The sequence below is a fragment of the Vulpes lagopus genome, chromosome 1 (genome assembly GCF_018345385.1).
Source record: "Vulpes lagopus strain Blue_001 chromosome 1, ASM1834538v1, whole genome shotgun sequence".
Lineage (NCBI taxonomy): Eukaryota > Metazoa > Chordata > Mammalia > Carnivora > Canidae > Vulpes > Vulpes lagopus.
Window position 1 is genome coordinate 69,695,553 of NC_054824.1, and position 19,034 is coordinate 69,714,586.

The window sequence follows — 19,034 nt, forward strand, 5'->3', positions numbered from 1 at the left end:
GTTCTGAAGATCCCTTCTGTAACATAGACAGCAGCCACGTTCTTATAGGACCCAAACCCCCAGCCACAGGTGGCTGGTTCTGGAGGAGGCACCTGGTCTGGATTGGTCCTGTCATATCACCTTAACCCTGGCCAAAGCTAGCTGGATCCAGGAGAATAGAATAAATCACTTCCCTGTGGATTTTTTGAAACTAGAATCCAGGGAGCAGTGGCTGAGCCCCTTTTCATGTGGGAAGCAGTAAGAAGTTAAACTCAGAAGCCCGTGGAGTCCATGTGGGTAGAACATCCATGGTTTCTTCCCTCATCTCCAGCTAATAGCTTCCTGATTTTCTTTTTTTTTTTTTTTTAAGAATTTATTTATTTATTCATGAGAGACACACACACGCACACAGAGGCAGAGACACAGGCAGAGGGAGAAGCAGGATCCATGCAGGGAGCCGACGTGGGACTCGATCCCGGGTCTCCAGGATCAGGCCCTGGGCTGAAGGCAGGTACTAAACTGCTGAGCCACCTGGGCTGCCCTAAATAAATTTTTTTTATAAGGTTTTATTTATTTATTTATTCATGAAAGACAGAGAGAGAGGCAGAGACACAGGCAGAGGGAGAAGCAGGCTCCACGCAGGGAGCCCGACGTGGGACTCGATCCCGGGTCTCCAGGATCACGCCCCGGGCTGAAGGCAGGTGCTAAACCACTGAGCCACCTGGGCTGCCCTAAATAAAATATTTTTAAAAAATAAAGATTTTATTTATTTATTCATGAGAGACATATACAGAGAGAGGAAGCGGCAGAGGGAGAAGCAGGCTCTCTGCAGACTCAATCCCAGGACTCTGAGATCATGACCTGAGCCAAAAGCAAAGTTTAGCTGCTTAGCCACCCAGGCGCCCCCAAACCTCGTAAATTTAAGGTCAACACAGTAATATTACCTAAAACACAGTCTCTATTTAAAGTTTGTCCCAGTAATGTCCTTTATAACTCTTTTCTAAAAATCCAGGAACCAATCAAAGGTATGTAGTGCACTGAGTTTCATGACTCCGCCGTGTCCTAGAATGCGCTCCGTGTCTTTTGTCTTTCACGATGTTGCCGATTTTGAAAAATCCAGGGGTCTCTGCACAGTATCTTCCAATCCATATTTATCCAGTTGTCTCCTCATGAACAGATTCAGGTGAAAATATTCCTGGCAAGAATGCTACCTGGAGGGCACGGCAGGCTCCCTGCACCACACTTGGGGCGCCCACATCAGTTTCTCTCTTCTTCCCTGAGAAGGCTGAGCTGCCTCTGGTTAGGGTGGGGCCCACCATTTTCTCCCAGTAAATGGGAGAAATTTATTAAGATTTACCCCAGAGACAGCCATTCCATGTCAACATTTCTAAGTATTTGATATGCCCCTTCAATGTGTAGATTTTGTTGTGTATTTCTAGAAAGTTCCTTCTTTTGGGGGGTGAGGGAGCTCTACTTTTGTTTGATATTAGTTCTTTTCAACCGTTTGGTTTTTCTTTTTTGGGCACTCCAGTGGTTTGCATGATGTATTCTCTTTGTATATCTTCTTCAGCCTTCTCTTTCTCTCTGACACTTTTTAAAAAATTTTGTTATTGATTTTTTAAAGCTTCATCTACTTATTTAAGGGGTGGAGGGGCAGAGGGAGAGGGAGATAGAGAATCCTAAGCAGACTGTGCTGAGTACAGAGCCCAACGTGGGACTCGATCCCGTCACCCTGAGATCATGGCCTGAGCCAAGATCAGAAGTCAGACGCTCAACTGATGGAGCCACCCAGGTGCCCCTACATTGTTATTGATTTTACTTTTGTTTTCTTGGTTCTTTTAATTCCTTCTTTGATATGAATGCCTCTTATTATATTTTCAGTTCAATTTAATTTCTCTTAAGTATCTTGCCTTTTAATCATCACTTCTGAGAAGACTTCGACTTTCTTTTTTCAATTTCTTGATTTTTATTAACTCTTATTTCCGCCTCTAATTTTTTGGCCCATTTCTGCTGGATGTTCCAAAATTTCTGATTTAAAGTGTTTTTTTTGGGATCCCTGGGTGGCGCAGCGGTTTGGCGCCTGCCTTTGGCCCAGGGCGCGATCCTGGAGACCCGGGATCGAATCCCACATCGGGCTCCCGGTGCATGGAGCCTGCTTCTCCCTCTGCCTGTGTCTCTGCCTCTCTCTCTCTCTCTCTGTGACTATCATAAATAAATAAAAATTAAAAAAAAAATAAAATAAAGTGTTTTTTTTTTTGGGTGTCTGGGTAGCTTAGTTGGTTGAGCATCTGTCTTGGGCTTGGGTCATGATCCCAGGTTCTGGGATGAAGCCTTGCGTCCAGCTCCCTGCTCATCAGGAGTCGGCTTCCTCCTCTCCCTCTGCCTGCTGCTCCCCCTGCTGGCGCACTCTCTCTCTCTCTCTCTCTCTCTCTCTCTCTCAAATAAATAAATAAATAAATAAATAAATAAATAAATAAAATCTTAAAAAAAAAAAAATGTCTTTCATCTCTGCAAATGGTTGTTTAAGAATATTTAGTCCAGGGTTACCTGGGTGGCTCAGTGGTTGAGCGTAGGCCCTTAAGCTGAGGTCGTGATCCCAGGGTCCTGGGACCGAGTTCCACATCGGGCTCCTGCAGGGAGCCTGTTTCTCCCTCTGCCTGTGTCTCTGCCTCTCTCATGAATAAATAAATAAAATTCTTTTTTTTTTTTTTAAGAATATTTAGTCCAGGTTGAGGTGTTGTGTCAGAATTGTCCTCTGCCTGGTGTTATTTTTCTGGAGGAGACTTCTCATCAGATGAAATATTTTTCTTTTTTTAAAAAAAATTATGCAGGGGTGCCTGGTTGGCTTCGTCGGTGGAGTGTGAGACTCTTGATCTCAGGGTCATGAGTTTGAGCCCCACATTCGTTGTAGAGATTACTAAAATAAGTAAATAAACTTTAAAAGTTATTAAAGTATAGTTGACACAAAATGTTCTACTAGTGTTAGGTGTATGACAGTGATGTGACAATTCTACACATTCCTCAATGCTCACCATGGTAAGTGTAGTCACCATCTGTCACCACACAACATTACTCCTGTAGCACTGGCTGTATTCCCTCTGCTGTACTTTTCATCTCCGTGACTTATCTATTTTATAAGTAGAAGTTTCAGCTGAAATGTTTTGATTCTCATTTTTTTTTTTTTACAGAGTGGATTTGTATAGATGTCTTCTTTTCTCTGTTCTTCCAGAGGTAGCTTCTGTTTATTTTGTTTGTTTTGTTTTGTTTGTTGTTTTTTTTTAAATATTTTGTTTATTTATTTATTTATTTATTCATGAGAGACACATACACACAGAGAGGCAGAGACACAGGCAGAGGGAGAAGCAGGATCCCTGCAGGAGCCCGATGTGAGACCTGATCCCGGGACTCCAGGATCACACCCTGATCAAAGGCAAATGCTCAATGGCTGAGCCACCCAGGCGTCGTCCCACTTCTGTTTTTTGACCAGCAATACTAGGCATTGGCAGACCAGGTGAGAAGTTTGGGTGACTTACTTTGTTTCTTAGTTCAGGAGCACTGTCTTCTGTTGCAAGAGTGAAGTGACATTTTGGGCAAACCGATGACACCTTTTTGGGGGTGGGGAGACTGATGCGTTTAATTTACTGGATCTTCTCGTTTCTGTAAACTTAATCTCTTACTTCACCGCCAGTTTATGTCTTTCCCTCTGTTCACCAGCAAGCCTCCCAGAGCCACCACCCTCCCCAGTCGTCCCTGTCACCCAGAACTGGTGCCTTTTTAAGACAGCTACTCCAGCTGCACACATTCAAAAAAACACCTTCCTTCCTTTCTTTCTTTTTTAAAAAAGATTTTATTTTTAAGTAATCTCTATACCCAACGTGGGGCTCAAACTCATGACCCTGAGATCAAGAGTCTCATGCTCCTCCGACTGAGCCAGCCGGGTGCCCCCAAAACACCTTGCTTTCAATTCTGGCAGCAGCCAGCGCTCTGATCTACTGGGCATCAGACCTCTTCGCAGTATTTTCCCACCAGGGCAGGGCTCACTCTCTCTCAGGATCATTTTATTTGCGTCCCCATCCAGGCTCTTGCTGCCTTCTTTTTCTTTTGCATGGAGTCTCCACTTGACCTTCTCTACTCGGTGGGGTCCAGGGCTTGCTCTGCTGCTTTCTTTCTGTACTTAGCTATAGACTGAAGTTCGCAGCACTCTGATTCCTGGTAACACTGAGGGTAGGGGGCCTGGGTGCCTTTATCACTCTCCTTGTTCTTCTGCATGGCTTTGGGGGGATATGTGCAGGGATCTGGATTTAGGCTGCTGTTGTTATCCTAAGGCGGCCTGAAACCCAGCCTGGGTACTTTTACAGAACTGGCAGTGACCACTGGCAAGTTACACATGAGTTATCAAGTCAGTCCCCATTATTTTATTTTTGTTAAAGTTGGCCAGAGTTGTCCTATTGCTGGCAACCAAAGAATCCTAGCTTTGACACCAAGTTTCCGGCCACCCTGGATGGAGCTGGGTTGCAGGGAGAGGCAGATGGGAGCTGGGGAGAGAGGTGGAGGAGCTCTGGAGCCCTGATTTTAAGTGATCCTGAGGCCCAGGGGGCATTTCTGGGAACCGGGCAGCTTCATAATTCTGTGTATTTTTTTAAACTTTTACTGAAGTAAAACACTTTCACAGAGTGAACACACCCGTGCCATTAACATCCAGACGAAGGAGAGAACCTAGAAGTCCCCTCATGCCCCTTTCGATCACTACCCCCTCAAAGATTACCAGTACTCTGACTTCTCTCACCATAGGTTATTTATTCTGTTTTTATACTTAGCATGAATGGAATCACACAGTATGTATACTTGGGTCTGGCTTCTTTCTGCTCAATATTATGACAGTGGGTTTCACCCACGCTGTTGAGTAGACTTGGCATCTATTTTGAGGATTCATCCAGTGCCCCTGGAACCACTCCCTTTGCCTAACAAGCAGAGCTGTGGCTCAGAGCCCTGGAGCTCCATGGGCCCTCATGGGTGAAACACATGCACCTCTCCACCCTTGGGCCCTTTGCTGTTTACACTTCCAAATTTGGAAAGGGCTCTTATCCAAGAGTGCTCACCTGCCCTGATCTCCAGTCTGTCCCCTCAGAATGCAGTCCTCGGGGCCCCTGGGAGGACATGGTTATTGGCACAGGCATGACACAGGGGGTTCCATACCAGCTCTCTGTTAAGCTCTGCGGGGATGAGGACCACTCCAAGTGCCTTTCAGGACGGTGGTGAAGATAACCCGCTACCCCCGACAGAGCTTGTCAATGCTATCGGTGATGCCTGACACTGAGGCCGTAGACATGTTTGGACTGTGCATCACCTGAGATGACCACACAGGGGCTGATTTAATTGGTCTGGGATGTGCCTGGACATTGAGAGTTTTATTTTATATTTTTTAAAATTTGTTTTTATTTATTTATGATAGGCACACAGTGAGAGAGAGAGAGAGAGGCAGAGACACAGGCAGAGGGAGAAGCAGGCTCCACGCAGGTAGCCTGAGGATTCCAGGATCATGCCCTGGGCCGAAGGCATCGCTAAGCCGCTGAGCGACCGGGGCTGCCCACATTGAGAGTTTTTTTTATTTTTTTATGATAGACCCACAGTGAGAGAGAGAGAGAGAGAGAGAGAGAGAGAGAGAGAGAGAGGCAGAGAGAGAAGCAGGCTCCATGCACCGGGAGCCCAATGTGGGATTCGATCCCGGGTCTCCAGGATCGCGCCCTGAGCCAAAGACAGCCAAAGACAGGCGCTAAACCGCTGAGTCACCCAGGGATCCCTCACATTGAGAGTTTTAAAAGCTCCCAGGTGACTCCAGTGGTCAGTAAGGCTGCCAACCACGGGCCTGGCACATAGTGGGAGTGCAGCAAATGTTGACTTTGGGCAGAGAGAGAGGTGAGGCTGGTTTGGGAGGCTGGAGTATGCAACCTCCTGGGGCTGACGCCCCCCTCGCTCCCCTTTCATGCCTCCTCATCGCACTCCGCCCCCCCCCTTTACACTGCCTCTGCCCACCTAGGAATCCAGGACATCCCCTCGCCTACCGCCTCCTGCCCCGGGTCGCCAGCTGCCCCTGGACTTGGCGGGGCATCCGAAGAGGCCCCCTCCCTCCCTGCCGTCAGAGCAGGTGAGCTGGGCTGCGCACGAATCCGAGGGGGCGGCGGCCCAGCTGGGAAGCAGCCTTGAAATAGACCCCTCGCCGCCCCCGCTGCCTTGTCCGGGAATCTGTTCAGGTGAAAAACAGGCCTCTCAATCCGGGCGTCGCACCGGGCGTCGGAGGGAGGAGGCGCCGAGCGCTCCGCGCCGCGCAGCCGGGGCCTCGGTCCAGCCCAGGTCCGGGCAGACCCGCCGGGGGCCGGGCCAGCGCTGCAGTGAGGGCGCTCGGCCACCGGGAGGCGCTGCTGTCCGCACTGGGGCGCCTTCGCGGCGACTGGGGCTCCCGGCCGGGCCTGGGAGAGGGGAGAAAGGCCCGCGGGGCCGCTCTCCGGAGGGGAGGCTCTTCGCGCCCCTTCCCGATCTGGAGCGCCCTGAGATGTGGTCTCCCTGAAATTCTGGGGTGGAAGGGGGCTGAACGGGCCCTGCCCGAGGAGGCTGGGGCGTACCCCTTCCTGCAGGAGCCGGCAGAGGAGCGGGGCCACCAGCCCTGCGCTCCTGGTTTTCGTTCTGTCAGTTTCCCACTGGCTTCCTGAATTCTGAACTTTGGGACAGGGGTTGGTGGTGGAGGTCAGGACCACCTGTCCATCTAACCGTTTGTCTGTGTGTCCATGCACCTGTCTATTCAGGACCCTGGTGCTCACAGGCTGTACACCCACCCGGCACAGGAAGTAGAGGGGCAAGAGGTGATCCTTCCCCATGGGGGATGTAGACCACTGGACTGAAAGCTCGGGAATTCTCCACAGGGGTAGTGGTTAAGCTGGGGCTTGGAGGTGGGCGGCTGGGGGGGGGGTTGTTGGTGTCTCGGGTGGAGAAGAGAAGGTGATCCACCATGTAGGTGAGACGGAGAAGGAGGGCCCAGGGTCCCACTTGGGCTGGAGGCTGCAGGGGAGGGAGGAGCAGCGGGTGGCCTGGTGCCAGCAGCTCTACTATCTCTGGGGCCGGTCATCGGAGCAACCTTGCAAAGGGAGCTGTGTCAGCCCCTCTTTATTAGTGAGGAGACTGAGGCTGGAGAGGTCAAGTGACCTCCTGTGGCCCCACAGTGACACAGTGAGTGTCATGGCTGGGGCTGAGAGCAGGTGTATTAGGCTCAGGCGGAAGAAGAGCCTGGCCTTTAACCACAGAGTTCCTTAATCAGAGCCGCCCCAAGGTCAGCCGGTGTCAGCTTACACCCTGATGCCCGCCTTCCAGAAACAGAGGGTGTCTTTCATGCCCCTGCTTCTACTTTTGCGCCTCTGAAGCTCCCCCTACTCTTGGGAGAGGGTCTGCCATCAGCCCCCACCTCTGCAGTGTGTGGGAAAAGCCTTTGCCCCTGGAGAGGTGAGTTAGGCTCTGCCAGCAGGTGGGAAACGCTTGGTGGGACCAAGCCAATGCCTCGGGGGTGCCCACTCCTCCTGTGACCCCCAGGGACTGGGGCCAGGGAGGCCTTGGGTCCAGAGGTCAGGCTGAATTCTGTGGTGAAGCTGACGTGAAGCACTGGCCTGGTGGCTCCCCCTATCTGCGCCTCAGTTGCTCAGGTGTACAGGCCCAAAGGGGTGGTAAAGGCCCCTGAGGTGGTGGGAGCTAGGGGAGGCCCAGGTGAGGGGATGTGTGGGTGGGACTTCATGCATGGGGTGGGAGGGTTGGGAGGGCTGGGAGCCCTGGGTCCTCTACCCATTCCCGCGCCCAGCCCAGCTGAGAGGCCCCTCCTTCCCACCTAGCCATCTCCCACCTTGCTCTTGCGCAATCCTTGAGTCTTCAGTTGTGGGGGGTCTCACACCCCACTCCAGCTGGTTGGAGTTCTATTAATATTTCAGTTTGATGAATTAAAGATTCTTTCTACCCTCCTTCTGATGTCCCAGGAGGGAATTAAAAGCGCATCCAATCCAATCAAATGCCATTAAAATGCAGCCCACGAAGGGAGGAGCTGATGGGTGTGGGCTTTTCATTCCCAGCACTGCTTTGTCCTCTTGGAGGGGGGGAGTCCTGTGTGATGGGTTGGTCTTTGTGAGGCAGGTGCAAGAGGCAAGAGAAAATGGGCGAAGGAGGAGGGCAAAGGGTGTTTGCAGGAATGTGGCTGCCTTAGCAAGGAATCGGATCCTGCATGTGGCTCAGATTTCCAGGATAACTGAGGGTGTGGGGTGAGGAGAGGCCGTGGGGTTGTGACCCCAGCCCTGTGATCTGACTATGACTGGCCCCCCATGGGACAGTGGACGCTTTCCGGGTCAGCTCCACCTCCCTGGCGCTGGCTCAAGGGCTGAGTTAGAGACCTCAGCAGTGAGGACAAGAACCTTGGAGACAGCACGAATGCAGAGAGATGCATCCGAGGCTCTGATAGTGGGAGGTCTTGGGGGTCATTTCCAGCTTTCTGTCCTGTTAGCTGTCTGGGTCCCCCTTCAGAGGGAGCAAATGCTGGGGCTCCCTTCTAGCACTGTCTGGGAGGTTCCTAAGGAGGACCAAGGCTGGCGTGTGTTGGGGGGGGGCAGCAGGGATTGACAAAGGGGCTTGCTGGCAATTTCTAGCCCAGCTGTCAATCGGTCGGCCAGGCTGTGTGGCCTGTGCCTCTTCCCAAGGGCCTGGGGCCCATTTGGAGGACAACCTGAGGCTCTAATTGCAGTGCCTCACAGAGCCCCAGCAGCATCACAATCTACATTTGGAAGGAGGGACACCGAAACTCCAAGTAGGGGAGTGGCATGGGACTGGATTAGAGCAGCGGTGCTGGGGTCTGTCTGCCCCTGGGCTGCCCATGGAGTGTGTGATTGAGACTGGAGAGATGTGTTGGGGGGGCAGACCTGGAAAAAGGCCCTGTGGGTGGGGTGCAGCCGAGAGAACACATGCCTTTTCCAGCTTGGGCCTGTCCCCCTCCCACCATGGCCAGCTGGACTGTGTCCCCTCCTGTGCCTGTCACCTGGCTGCTCCCCCTGGCACCCAGAGCCCTGCCACTCAGCCCAAGGAGTAGGCTGGCCACAAGGCCTGGCAGGCGGGAGGGGTTTTTAAATGTTAATTGTATTTTGACATCCCCGGCCTGTGACATCCATCCTAATGACATTTGGCTTGCAGCTGACAGCCCCCGGACATGTGGAGAGAGAGGGATGATAAGTAGTTTTAAATTGCAGTGTGGCAAAAAGGCTGGAAAATCCTGAGTCTTAAGAAAAAAAGAGAGAGGGAGGGTTGCTGGAGAGAGGAGGAGGAGGTGAAATGGAAACTAGGGAGGAGAAGGAGGATGCTTAGGGACTCGGGGGGGGGGGGGGGGGGGTCAGCCCTTCATCTGTTTAACAAGCGAACATGCACCTACTGCATGCTCTGCACTGGCTCAGCTGTGGAGGATCCAAAGCCCAGTTGGGCCATGTGCCCCACTGCCCTGTGCATGGGGCCAGAGTCTCTCAGCTCCTCTGTCAGAGTCTAAGTGACACTAGTCCCTGACCTCCCTTCCTGGCCACCCTTGAGCTTGAGACAGCACGAATGCTTCCCCTCCTTTACCTTTCTCCTCTCTCCTCCCTCTTTTGCCCTAAAGGTGGGGGAAAGTGAGGCTGAGGAAGGGAAGGGGAAGCATCATCTTTCAGGCCTCAGAGCTGAGGGGCAGAGGGAAGTAGCTAAAATTGACCTTAGACCATTTCTCTCCCTCTATCCGCCCCACCCACCACGCTTCCCCTGCCCACCCACCAGATGAACTTCCTCTCCTTCCCAGCTGGCTTCATCACCACACAGGCAGGGAGGATCCCCCAGCATCTTACCTGTACCCCTGTTCTTGTGGGGTGCTCCTGCAGCCTCTGTTAACCTCTCTCCAGCAAGATGCTGCTGAATGTCCCTTGAATCCTTGCATATCTCGTCTGGCTTTTGCCTCTGGTCCCATGCACTTGGGTTTAGCAGAGCTGTATTCAGAATTTGCTCTTTTTTGCTCTCTATTCTGTTGGGTCCCCTCTCTCCCTTCGCAAGGCAGGTGGCAGGTGGGAGGGCCTAGGTGTGACCATGCTGTGTAACCTGGAGAGTCCTTGGTCCCAATTGGATCATTCCAGGGAAGCAGACCCTTGTCAGAAACCTCAGTTAGATTTTTTTGGAATTTAGAAGAAAATATGGCACAAATATTATCTATTGTACAATACCCCAGGAGGCCTTGGAGCAGTATTCCCCAAAGGAATATGCTGGCTCCTATGCCTGCAGTGAAGCAGAGTTATCTCCCACCAAGGGAGCCAGATGTGGCAATGACTCGCTCTCACATCAGCTTTTGCAGCCAGAGGAGTTTGTGGAATACTTATGGACCAACTTGTGGCTTTCAGAGCATTCTGGACTTTGGAATTGTGAAAAGGGGATCATAGCTTTAGCCTGAGAAAGTCCCGGAGCTCATTGAAGTGGAATGTCCTGGAGGTTGGACCCACACTGGCCTAAGGGAAGAGTAGATCCTCAGGTCCCTCTTCTGCTAACCCTCGGCAGTGTCAGGAGGGGGTCGCTCACACCTTGTCCTGGCTGGGGGAATTTCAGAGTCCCCATGCCCATGCCCCTGAGACTCAGTATCTCCATGGGGCAAAGGAGAGGGGCTGGTGTGACCCCAGGAGGCAGAAGAGGACTGATTGGCCTCAGGATTCTTAACCCCAGGGTCCCGCCTCTGACACCTGCTCTCAGCCAAGTGCCAGCAGAGTAATTTAGGCCCCTCTCAGAGAGCCTGGAACCACTGCCTTCCCTAGCAGTTAGCTCTTCACCCTGGAAATGTCCTGCTGGGGGACAGTTATTGTTTAAAGGAACTCCTCCATCAGAGGCATTTTCATCTAATGACCTGGTTTAGGGGAAACCAAAATTGAAGCCCATCAGACGTGGAGGTTGAGACGGTGGTCAGGTCAACTGGCCAAGGAACCACTTATTAGGTGTTCTAGGCCTGCCAGGCTCTCCTCTGGCCCTGGCCACTTTCAAGTTCACTCTGATTTATTTCAACAAATTCTAAACTTCACGATTTTCAAAGGCAATCAATCACCCTTTCCTATTTAGCATCCTTTGAAATGAGGAAGTCAGAGGAGTAACTTGGATGCCAGTTGCCAACACAGTGGGTGGGAAGGGGCAGGGAAGTTGTTTCCCCATAACAGGGAGGTCAGAATCAGAGCCCAAAGGAAGTCTCTGCTGCAGCATAAGGGAGTTAGGTCAGACTTTGGGAAGAATTTCCAGGTCACAACGACATGAAGCACAGGAGTATTATTATTTTCTCTAGGACTACCTGTCTCTTTTTCTCCTCCCCACCAAGCCCCTACCCCCAATGCTGAGATGGTGTCTCCTTTTCTCTGGGGAAGCCTGTGCGCATGGGATTGGTGGATTAGAACAACCAGCGTGCTCACTCCCCCAATACCGTCCCCCCCGCCCCACCTCATGTCAAGCAGGTCAGCCTTTTTAAAAGATTTCCGAGTGAGACGCAACCCTGAATCCCAGCATGCTTAGAGAAACACCAGCCCGGCCCCTCATCTCACTGGTAAGGAAACCAATGCTCAGAGAGGCTGGGCAACCTCCCCCAGGTCACACAGTCTTACACCGAGGACCTAGCCTCTTGCTTCCAGTCCTGGGCCCTCTCCCCCAACCTCAGCCCCTAACAGTCAGGGTACAGCTTGCTGAACGGGGCATCTGGGAATTCAGGCCTTTGTGTCCCACCTGGCCCTGGGCACCAGGACCCTTGTTCCCTGACCCCTTGAGGTCACTTCTGATCATTCTTCCCCTATAGAGGTGGCGCTGTATCTCCCTTGTTTCCACATCATGCCCAGGTCAGGGACACCAACTGAAGTTCCTTGAGGTGTATGTGTGTATCCGTGTGTGTGTGTGTGTGTGTGTGTGTGTGTGTCTGAGGGTCTCCGCAGGTGTGTGCCTATTTGAATATCTGTATGTATGTGTGTGTACCTGTGTGTGTGTGTGTCTGAGGGTCTCTGAGGGTGTGTGCCTGTCTATATATGTGTGTTTCCATGTGGGTCTGGGTCTGAGGGTCTCCGTGGGTGTGTGGCTGTTTGTATATATATGTGTGTGCCTGTATATCTGAATGTGTCTCTATGTGTGTATGTCTGTCTGTCTCCATGACAAGTCAGGTCAGCCAAAGCCAGCAGGTAGGAGAAGGAGGATGGCCCAGCTAGACCAAGCTGGGGCTCACTGGTGAGAGTGGGGGGCTGAGTGCTCTGGGGGGGGTGGAGGGGAGGGAGGCCCCAGAGTGGCCCGGGACGGCTGCCCAGAACGAGGCTTCAGGCTGGGCATCTTCAAACTGGACAAGTGCACACTCTCAGCTATCTGCCAGCCAACAGCGTTTCTTTTTTTAACCCCTGAAAAATAGAGCCTGCCCAGCCTTCTGCGACACAGCTGGTGGGGGGCGGGGGCGAGATAATTATGGTCAGAGTGAAGGCAACACCCAGGGCAGGGGATGGCAAGAAAGGCTGTGTTAGTTTGCCTCCTCCATAAACCATGGCCCGTGTATTTTCAGCTTTATTGATTAATGAACTGATTTATCAATTCAATACAAGGATATTGAGGACGATACCGTGTTAAAAATGTGGCTCCCACTTGCTGATGCCTGAACACAGGACTGGGCGCTCTGCACACATTATCTCATTCCTTTCTCACGATGGCCTGGCCAGTAGCACCCAGGTACTGCCAGCTCTTAGGGTAACTTTCCATGAATTAGATGAAGGACCCCCCCTCCCTTTAGTTAGATGCAGCCTCAAGATAGGACGAGTCACTTGCCAAGCCCAAGGCAAGTTGAATTGGAGCCTCCCAGCATTCCCTGAACGGGTGGCTTCTTGCCCACCAGAAGCTGCTCTGAGGTCAGCATCGTGGTCCTTGTTCTACATACCGGTTAGGGAAACTGAGGGACCCTGAGCAGGGGGACCCAGGCAGGCTGTTCCCAGGGAGCAGGCCTCTTCAGGAGTGACAGGAGCTCTGCAAGCCCAGAGCTGTGCACATGAGGCTGCGTAGAGCCACTGGATGGCAGGAGCTTTCGTGGCCTTAGCTTACATCTCTGTAAAATGCTCCAGGCTGAGGTGTGCATGGCCATGGGGTGCGCTCCTCAAGGGCAGGATAGTGTTCAGTCATTCGTGGATTCCCAGGACTGGGAATGGAATAGGATCTCCTCCAGTGTTGATTGCATTTCAAAAGGTATGAATGAATTCATGCTCTAGGTCCTTCCATCAGAGACTTTGGTCTGACTGGATAAACGAGACGTGTATTTGGGGCCATTAATGTGTCGGCAAAGAGAGTTCATGCTTTGCCAACATTTATTCTTTCACCAAACATTCATTGAGTTCACACTATGGGCCAGGCATAGTGCCAAGCACCGGATGAACCATGGTAAACCAGTTGTGGTCCCAGCCTGGCATAGTCTGGAATTCTGGACCAGGTGGGGGTGCCCGAGTGGGTCTCTGGGAAGGGGCAGGGGTGGTGGATATGAGGCATGGAGGGAGAAAGATCAGATGAGTAGGGGGGAGGGTCATTCCTGCTGTCCCCAGACTCCCCAGACATGCCCTTGACCTATAAGGGTGCTATCTATGGAAATTAGGGGAGGGGCTGTAAGGGGGGGCTGAGGCCCCCCGCCCCATGGGCAGAGGCACATTTAAGCCCACGGTGGCACCCTGCAGATCAGCCAGGAGGACTGAGGGGCGAGGGGGAGGGAGGCCATTGCCAGCCATTCTCCCCCCAGCTCCCTGGCACTGTGCTGAGCACCCTCCCCGGGACAAGGACAGTCACACGTCACAGCTCTAATTGAAGCCACTTCTGCAGTCTGGGACGAGATGCTCTTGCAATCCTAAGAGGGCTGCATGGCTCCCTCCCTCTCTTCTTCCTCTGCCTGGCTCTAAGGCCCGCCCTCTCCTGGGATTTTTCACAGCACCCCCCAGGGAAGGAAGAGAGCTGGGGCTCCAGCTTCTCCCAACAGGGATTCTTTCCCTGGCTTGTGTTGGCCTGGCGGCCAGGCCACCTGTTACACTTTGCAAACCAAGGTTGATGGGAGACCTGCTGACTGTGGACCAGGGCTTGGAGGTTCCCCTGGCCTAGTGGGGTTCTGGGGAGGAGGGGGGCCTCAGAGGAAAGCCTCCCCCCAACAGGCTGAGACTAAGGACAGGTGGAATTGCCTCACTGGGCCTCAGTCCCCCCCCCCCCCCCCCGTGGTATGCTCCAACCAGGAGCGGTGGGGCGTGCAAATGAACATGCCACATGGGGGCACACGCCACGTGCATGCGGATGTGTGAGAAGAGGCCCTGCGGGTGGGAGTTCTCGTGACGCACAGGGGTGGGGAGGAGCGCAACCCCTTTGCATCGCTGTGCTTTGCTGTACTTCTCCGGGTGTGTGTCGGAGGCTGTGTTCCCTGACCCTCGACCGTTGGAGTCAGGAGGGTCCCCCCACGCGTCCTCGGGTCGCTGGGCTGACCCGCGGGGGCGGGGCAAGGAAGGGGGCTTCCAGGGGAGGGCGCCGCTGGGGCGGGGCGGGTGTGGCGAGGCGGAGGGGCGCGTGCCGCCCGGCCTTCCGGCGGTGGAGGTGCGGGTGCGGGTGCGGGGTCGCGGTGGGCGCCCAGGTGCTCTCTCTTTAAAAGGCCGGCGGAGGCGCCGCGCGCTCGGTCCGCACTCGCAGCGCAAACTTGCCGGGCCCGGCTCGCGCCTCCTCGAGGGCGGCGGCGGCGGCGGCGGCGGCGGCGGCGGCGGGCGCGGGGCTGAGCGGCTGCGGTCCCCTCGCCCCCTCGTGCTCCGGGCGCCCCCGCCCCCTCCCGCAGCCTCCCGTCTCCGCGTCTTCCGCGCTCTCCGCGTCTCTCGCTCGCTCTCCAGCGCGCTCTCTCGCTCGCTCTCATTTTGTCTTGCTGCTGCTGCCGCGGCCGCCGCTGCCGCTGCCGCTGCCGCGGCGCCGCCGGGCGCCCGCATCTCGGCCGGCTGCGCCCGCAGGTCGGCTCCCGCTGCACTCCCGCCCGCCCGGAGCCCCGGCCGGACCCTGCTGCCCGGAGCCGCCTCGCCCGCTCCCTTCGGCTTGGACGCCGGGCTCCGCGGGGCCGGAGCAGGGCTGCCCGCCGCTCCCTTGCTCTTGCCGGAGCGGCAGCGGAACGCCGCGCGCTTGGAGGCGGCTCCGGCCGGGCGGCCGCCGGCGCATCCCCGCTGCGTCCGGGACTCCCGGCGGCTCGGCGCCCGGCTCGGTCCGCAGCGTCAGCGCTGTCCGCCGCGGCCCGGGCTCGGGGCAGCGCGAGCAGCCGCCGCCGCCGCCGCCGCCGCCGCCGCCTCTCTGCGCCCCCGGGGCAGGCGGGAGCGCAACCGACCCCTCGCCGCGGCTCAGACCTCGGCGGCGCGCGGTGAGTTGTGGCCCGCGGGGAACCGGCGGAGGGGCCGTGCCCTCCGGCCTCTGGGGCGTGGGCTGCGGCGGGGACCTCGGGGTTCGGGGAGGTGGCCTCTGAGAGCGCCGGCGCTCGGGCTGCCCGGAGGGGGGCCGGCGGACCGGAGCCCTCGGGGCTGGAGGGCGCGGGACCCAGGCTGGAGGGTCCCCCTTCGGGGCTAGGGCAGGCTCTCCGAACGCCCGCGAGGGAGGGAACGGGGCAGCGGCTTATTTATTTATTTATTTATTTATTTATTTATTTTCCGGGCCTGGGGGAAAGTGTCTCTGTGTAGTGGGGCTTATGTCGGGTTCTGCCAAATGGGGGTCGTGGCAGCTCTCAGGTGGGGGCGGGGGCATTAGCGCGCCCCTCTGCGGAGGGGCAGGGCCGGCGGGGGCGCGGGGCGTCATCTGCACCCCTTCCCCGCGGTCCCCGGCGGCAGGGCGGGCAGCGCCAGCCTCGCGCGCCTCGGCTCCCTTCCCTTGCAGCGCGTCCCGCTGCCCTGGTCGCCCCAGCGGCACCTTCGCCACTGGCCGAGCCCGGCACCCGCTGGCTCGCGGCCGCTGCGGGCTGGGACTGCGCCCCAGGGCCCGGGGGCTCCCCGCGGCCCCGGGACTTCAGGGTCAGGGGCTCCTGCGATACTCTGCACCGACCCTCTCCCGGACCCTGGTGAGCCCGAGGCTCTGGGGCCGCCGGGCGGGTGGCCGGGCCGTGCGTGCGCGCGCATGTGTGTGCTGGGGGGTCCCCTCCGGGGTCGGGCTTCCCCGGCGCCCGGGAACTGGCGGCGCCCCCTCCCCGCGCGGGGGCGGGGCTGCGAGGTGGAGGCCCGGCCTGAGAGAGGCGCCCCCGCACCGGGGCGGTCTGAAGCTGTTTGTGCAGAAATGGGGCGGCAGTGGCGGCGGCGGGGAGTCCTGAGGCCCAGCGTACGAGCGCCCCCTGCCCCCAGGCCACGAGTGACACCCCCTCCTAGAGTTAAGTCCGTTTTGGAGGAGGCTCCGCGCTTCCTTACCCTCTCTCGGCACCGTGCCTGCCCCTGGGTGCGGGAGAGCCGCTTTGCGGACCGAGCCGGGCTTGCCTAGTGGGGTGCCCGAATCCACGTGTCAGTGGGAGCCGTGGTTAGTCTGTCTGACCCTCTGTCGTCTGTCGGAAAGCTCTCGGTGGTGGGGGAGGGGGTGTGTGTGTGTGTTCCCATCATCGTCCTCCATTCTGGGCCACTGTGGGGCCTCAGGGTAGGCGGCGGGGCCAGTGCTCTGAGAGCCTCCACACTGGACACCCCCTTCCCACAGCCTGCTACTCAGCCTCAGGTCCCTGGGGCCAGCTCATGGTGGAAATAAAGAATGTTCTAAATTCCATCTCCCTACTCCCCCAGGGTGCGCGCTGGGTCTGCCCCACTTTCCCCTCAGATCCACATGGGATGTGGGCCTGGGGTTCTGCGTCTGCTGGTTGAACTCTTCAGAAGCCAGTGCCTGGGTGGTGGGAGCACTTCAGTCAAGAGGTGAGGACCCTAGGGAGCCTTTCGGGGTGACCTTTCCTGAGGTGGCAGAGAGAGTTCCCACAGGTGTGTCTGGGGGCTCTTGGGTGTGGTCCCCTCTCCTGGGTAGGCTCTGGGAGCTAGTGGTGAGGGCCCCTGAAGAGGACCTGTCTGCAGTGGAGGGGGTGCTCAGAGCTCTGTCCCTTTCCCTGGGCCCCACAGAGGACCACTGGAGGGCCTCTTTGGCCCTTACTCAGAGTCCTGTCCCTGACATGGGGTTGGGGGCCTTTGGGGTTGGTACCCTTGAGACTCTGCTTAGCCTTGGATGAGCATGCCTGCCCACTTAGGTATTGGATGACCACTGTCTTCCCCTTCCTCCAACCTCTGTCTGTTAGCCATAAACTTTCCCTCACCTGTCAATGCCTTCAACCTCTCAGAGACAAAAATACCAAAAAGTTATTACCCGCCTCCCCCCGCCAGGCAGCAGTCAATGCAAGGGCTACCTTTCCCTGGGATGTTTGCATTTGCGAGAGGCCCAGAGAGGAGATGGCAATGCTCAACCCAAAAGGATGCTCTACTGGTGGTAAACGAAAGATGTATGGGATGGTGGTAGGGCAGGCTGCAGGGCACAGAGAAGGAGTCCTGAGCTGGCAGAGGGGTAAGGGGGGGGTGGGAGCACGTCAGGAGTTGAGCTGTTTTCTTGGCCTTAGTGGCCTAGTGTAGGCCGCACCTGTCTTCCTCCCTCATCCCTCCTCCCCCAGCCTGCGTCTGGGCGTCTTCATTCTGTTGGAGGCGTGACGTCCCCAAGAGGAGCGCCTGGCACAGTGGCAGACAGGCAGCCCGAGGTAGGTGAGAGCATCAGTGAGCAAGCCAGCCAGTAAGTGAGCAGCTAGCATGCTACCTGCTACCAGGAAGGGGAGGGAGCAGAAAAGCTCTATGGGGGGTCCCCTGGCCCAGCTTCCAGGATGCTGGGCCACACCTCAACCCACCCTGCTGCAGGGGAATAGCTGGCAGGAAAAGATGGGATCAGGACCCACGGGTTTCTGAGCTTTATAATTACAGCCAACAGACACATCCTCTCCCCTAGACAAGTCTGGAGCTCGCAGCCCCTAATTACCACCCACCCCAAGACATCTGCCCACCCTGTTGTCCTCCTCTGCTTGGCCGGCTGAGAACCTAACTTTGCAGTGGGCAGGCCCCACTGGCAGCCTGGGCAGCTGGGCCCGCTAGCTGCTGGCTGGGAGGTTATCTCACTTCTGCAGAGTGGAAGCTGCCTTTGCTACCCAGAGAAGGCGTGGGGGGAAGCCGGCATCTGGGCTCTGGTCCTGCTTGCTGGGGCTGGCAGAGGAGTGGCCAGCTAGCTGGGCTGACCCGAGGCAGGAGACCCAGGGGCTTGCCTTGGTGGGTAGCTGGCCTGGGGCCAAGGACACTGGCTTTCGGTTGCTCCCACCTAGCCTGGTGCTGACTCCTGGAAAGAGCAAGGAGGGCTTGTTTTCATGTCAACTCTGCCCCAGTTAGCAGGGGACTATCAAAAATTAATTTAGAGATTTCACTGCCTTTGACCCTTGCAGAGTGCAGACTGTCTTTTCCTGGCTCCTGGGAACTCTGCTTCTTTCCTGGCTGTGGACTGGCTCTGGCCTCCCTTGTCTTCTTGCCCTGCCTTTCTCCCAGTGTCACCCTGCTGCTTCTCAGTGCTACCCCAGCCAGGTAGCTCTGCATTCCAGACAAGCTTCCTCCTCCCTGCCAGTCCTGCAGTCAAGCTGGGTGTGGGGGGGGGGGGGCTTCTGCCTCTGCTCCCCCCTGTCCCCCCCACCCTTTCCCTGCCTGAACTCACTCCTAAGAAGGAGGAGTAGCAGCAGAACTTGCTTGGAAAAGACAAGCTTACCCCACAGCCCTGCCCACCCCACTTCCTAGCCCGCAGGCCTGAGCCAGCCTCTTCCAGCCTGTCCGTTGTTTCTCTTGGCTCCTTGGAAAAATGAGCACCACAAGGATAGTAAAAATCACCCCTTAAATTAAAGCTGATGACTCCCGTCGAAATGTTTTATTATCAACCTCACCTTTAGCAATGTCGTTGGCAGCAGTGAGGCATAAATATATGTGTACACATGTATATTAAATAAATTGGGGAATGCAGTG

General features: G+C 55.9%; 2 protein-coding genes across 10 annotated transcripts in view; both read left to right on the top strand.

The window, feature by feature from the left end:
- Window positions 1-5,200: 5,200 nt before the first annotated feature.
- Window positions 5,201-17,868, top strand: LOC121486859 (zinc finger X-linked protein ZXDB-like). Its single transcript, XM_041748222.1, has 6 exons — window positions 5,201-5,279; window positions 6,017-6,124; window positions 14,366-15,409; window positions 16,797-16,922; window positions 17,379-17,481; window positions 17,660-17,868. The coding sequence occupies exons 1-6, from the start codon at window positions 5,201-5,203 to the stop codon at window positions 17,694-17,696; spliced, it is 1,497 nt and encodes a 498-aa protein (XP_041604156.1). The 3' UTR covers window positions 17,697-17,868.
- The window catches only part of GRM4 (glutamate metabotropic receptor 4), a 113,930-nt gene continuing 111,516 nt past the window's right edge, over window positions 16,621-19,034 (top strand). For 4 of the 9 annotated variants that reach the window (XR_005990405.1, XR_005990404.1, XM_041772248.1 and 1 more), the window contains exon 1: window positions 17,514-17,743. The gene's annotated coding sequence lies outside the window, so the exon portion shown is untranslated. Of the gene's footprint in view, window positions 17,744-19,034 lie in introns of all 9 variants that reach the window. The other 5 variants (XM_041772228.1, XM_041772234.1, XM_041772264.1 and 2 more) reach the window with 3 other exon arrangements.

What these genes read in the sequence shown, in the direction of transcription:
- LOC121486859 (XM_041748222.1), top strand. Translation starts at nt 5,201, where the DNA reads ATGAGGACCACTCCAAGTGCCTTTCAGGACGGTGGTGAAGATAACCCG. An exon ending in CCTCCCTGCCGTCAGAGCAG is followed by an intron (nt 6,125 to 14,365) that starts GTGAGCTGGGCT and finishes CGTGACGCACAG; the next exon opens with GGGTGGGGAGGAGCGCAACC. An exon ending in GGGAGCACTTCAGTCAAGAG is followed by an intron (nt 16,923 to 17,378) that starts GTGAGGACCCTA and finishes TCCCCCCGCCAG; the next exon opens with GCAGCAGTCAATGCAAGGGC.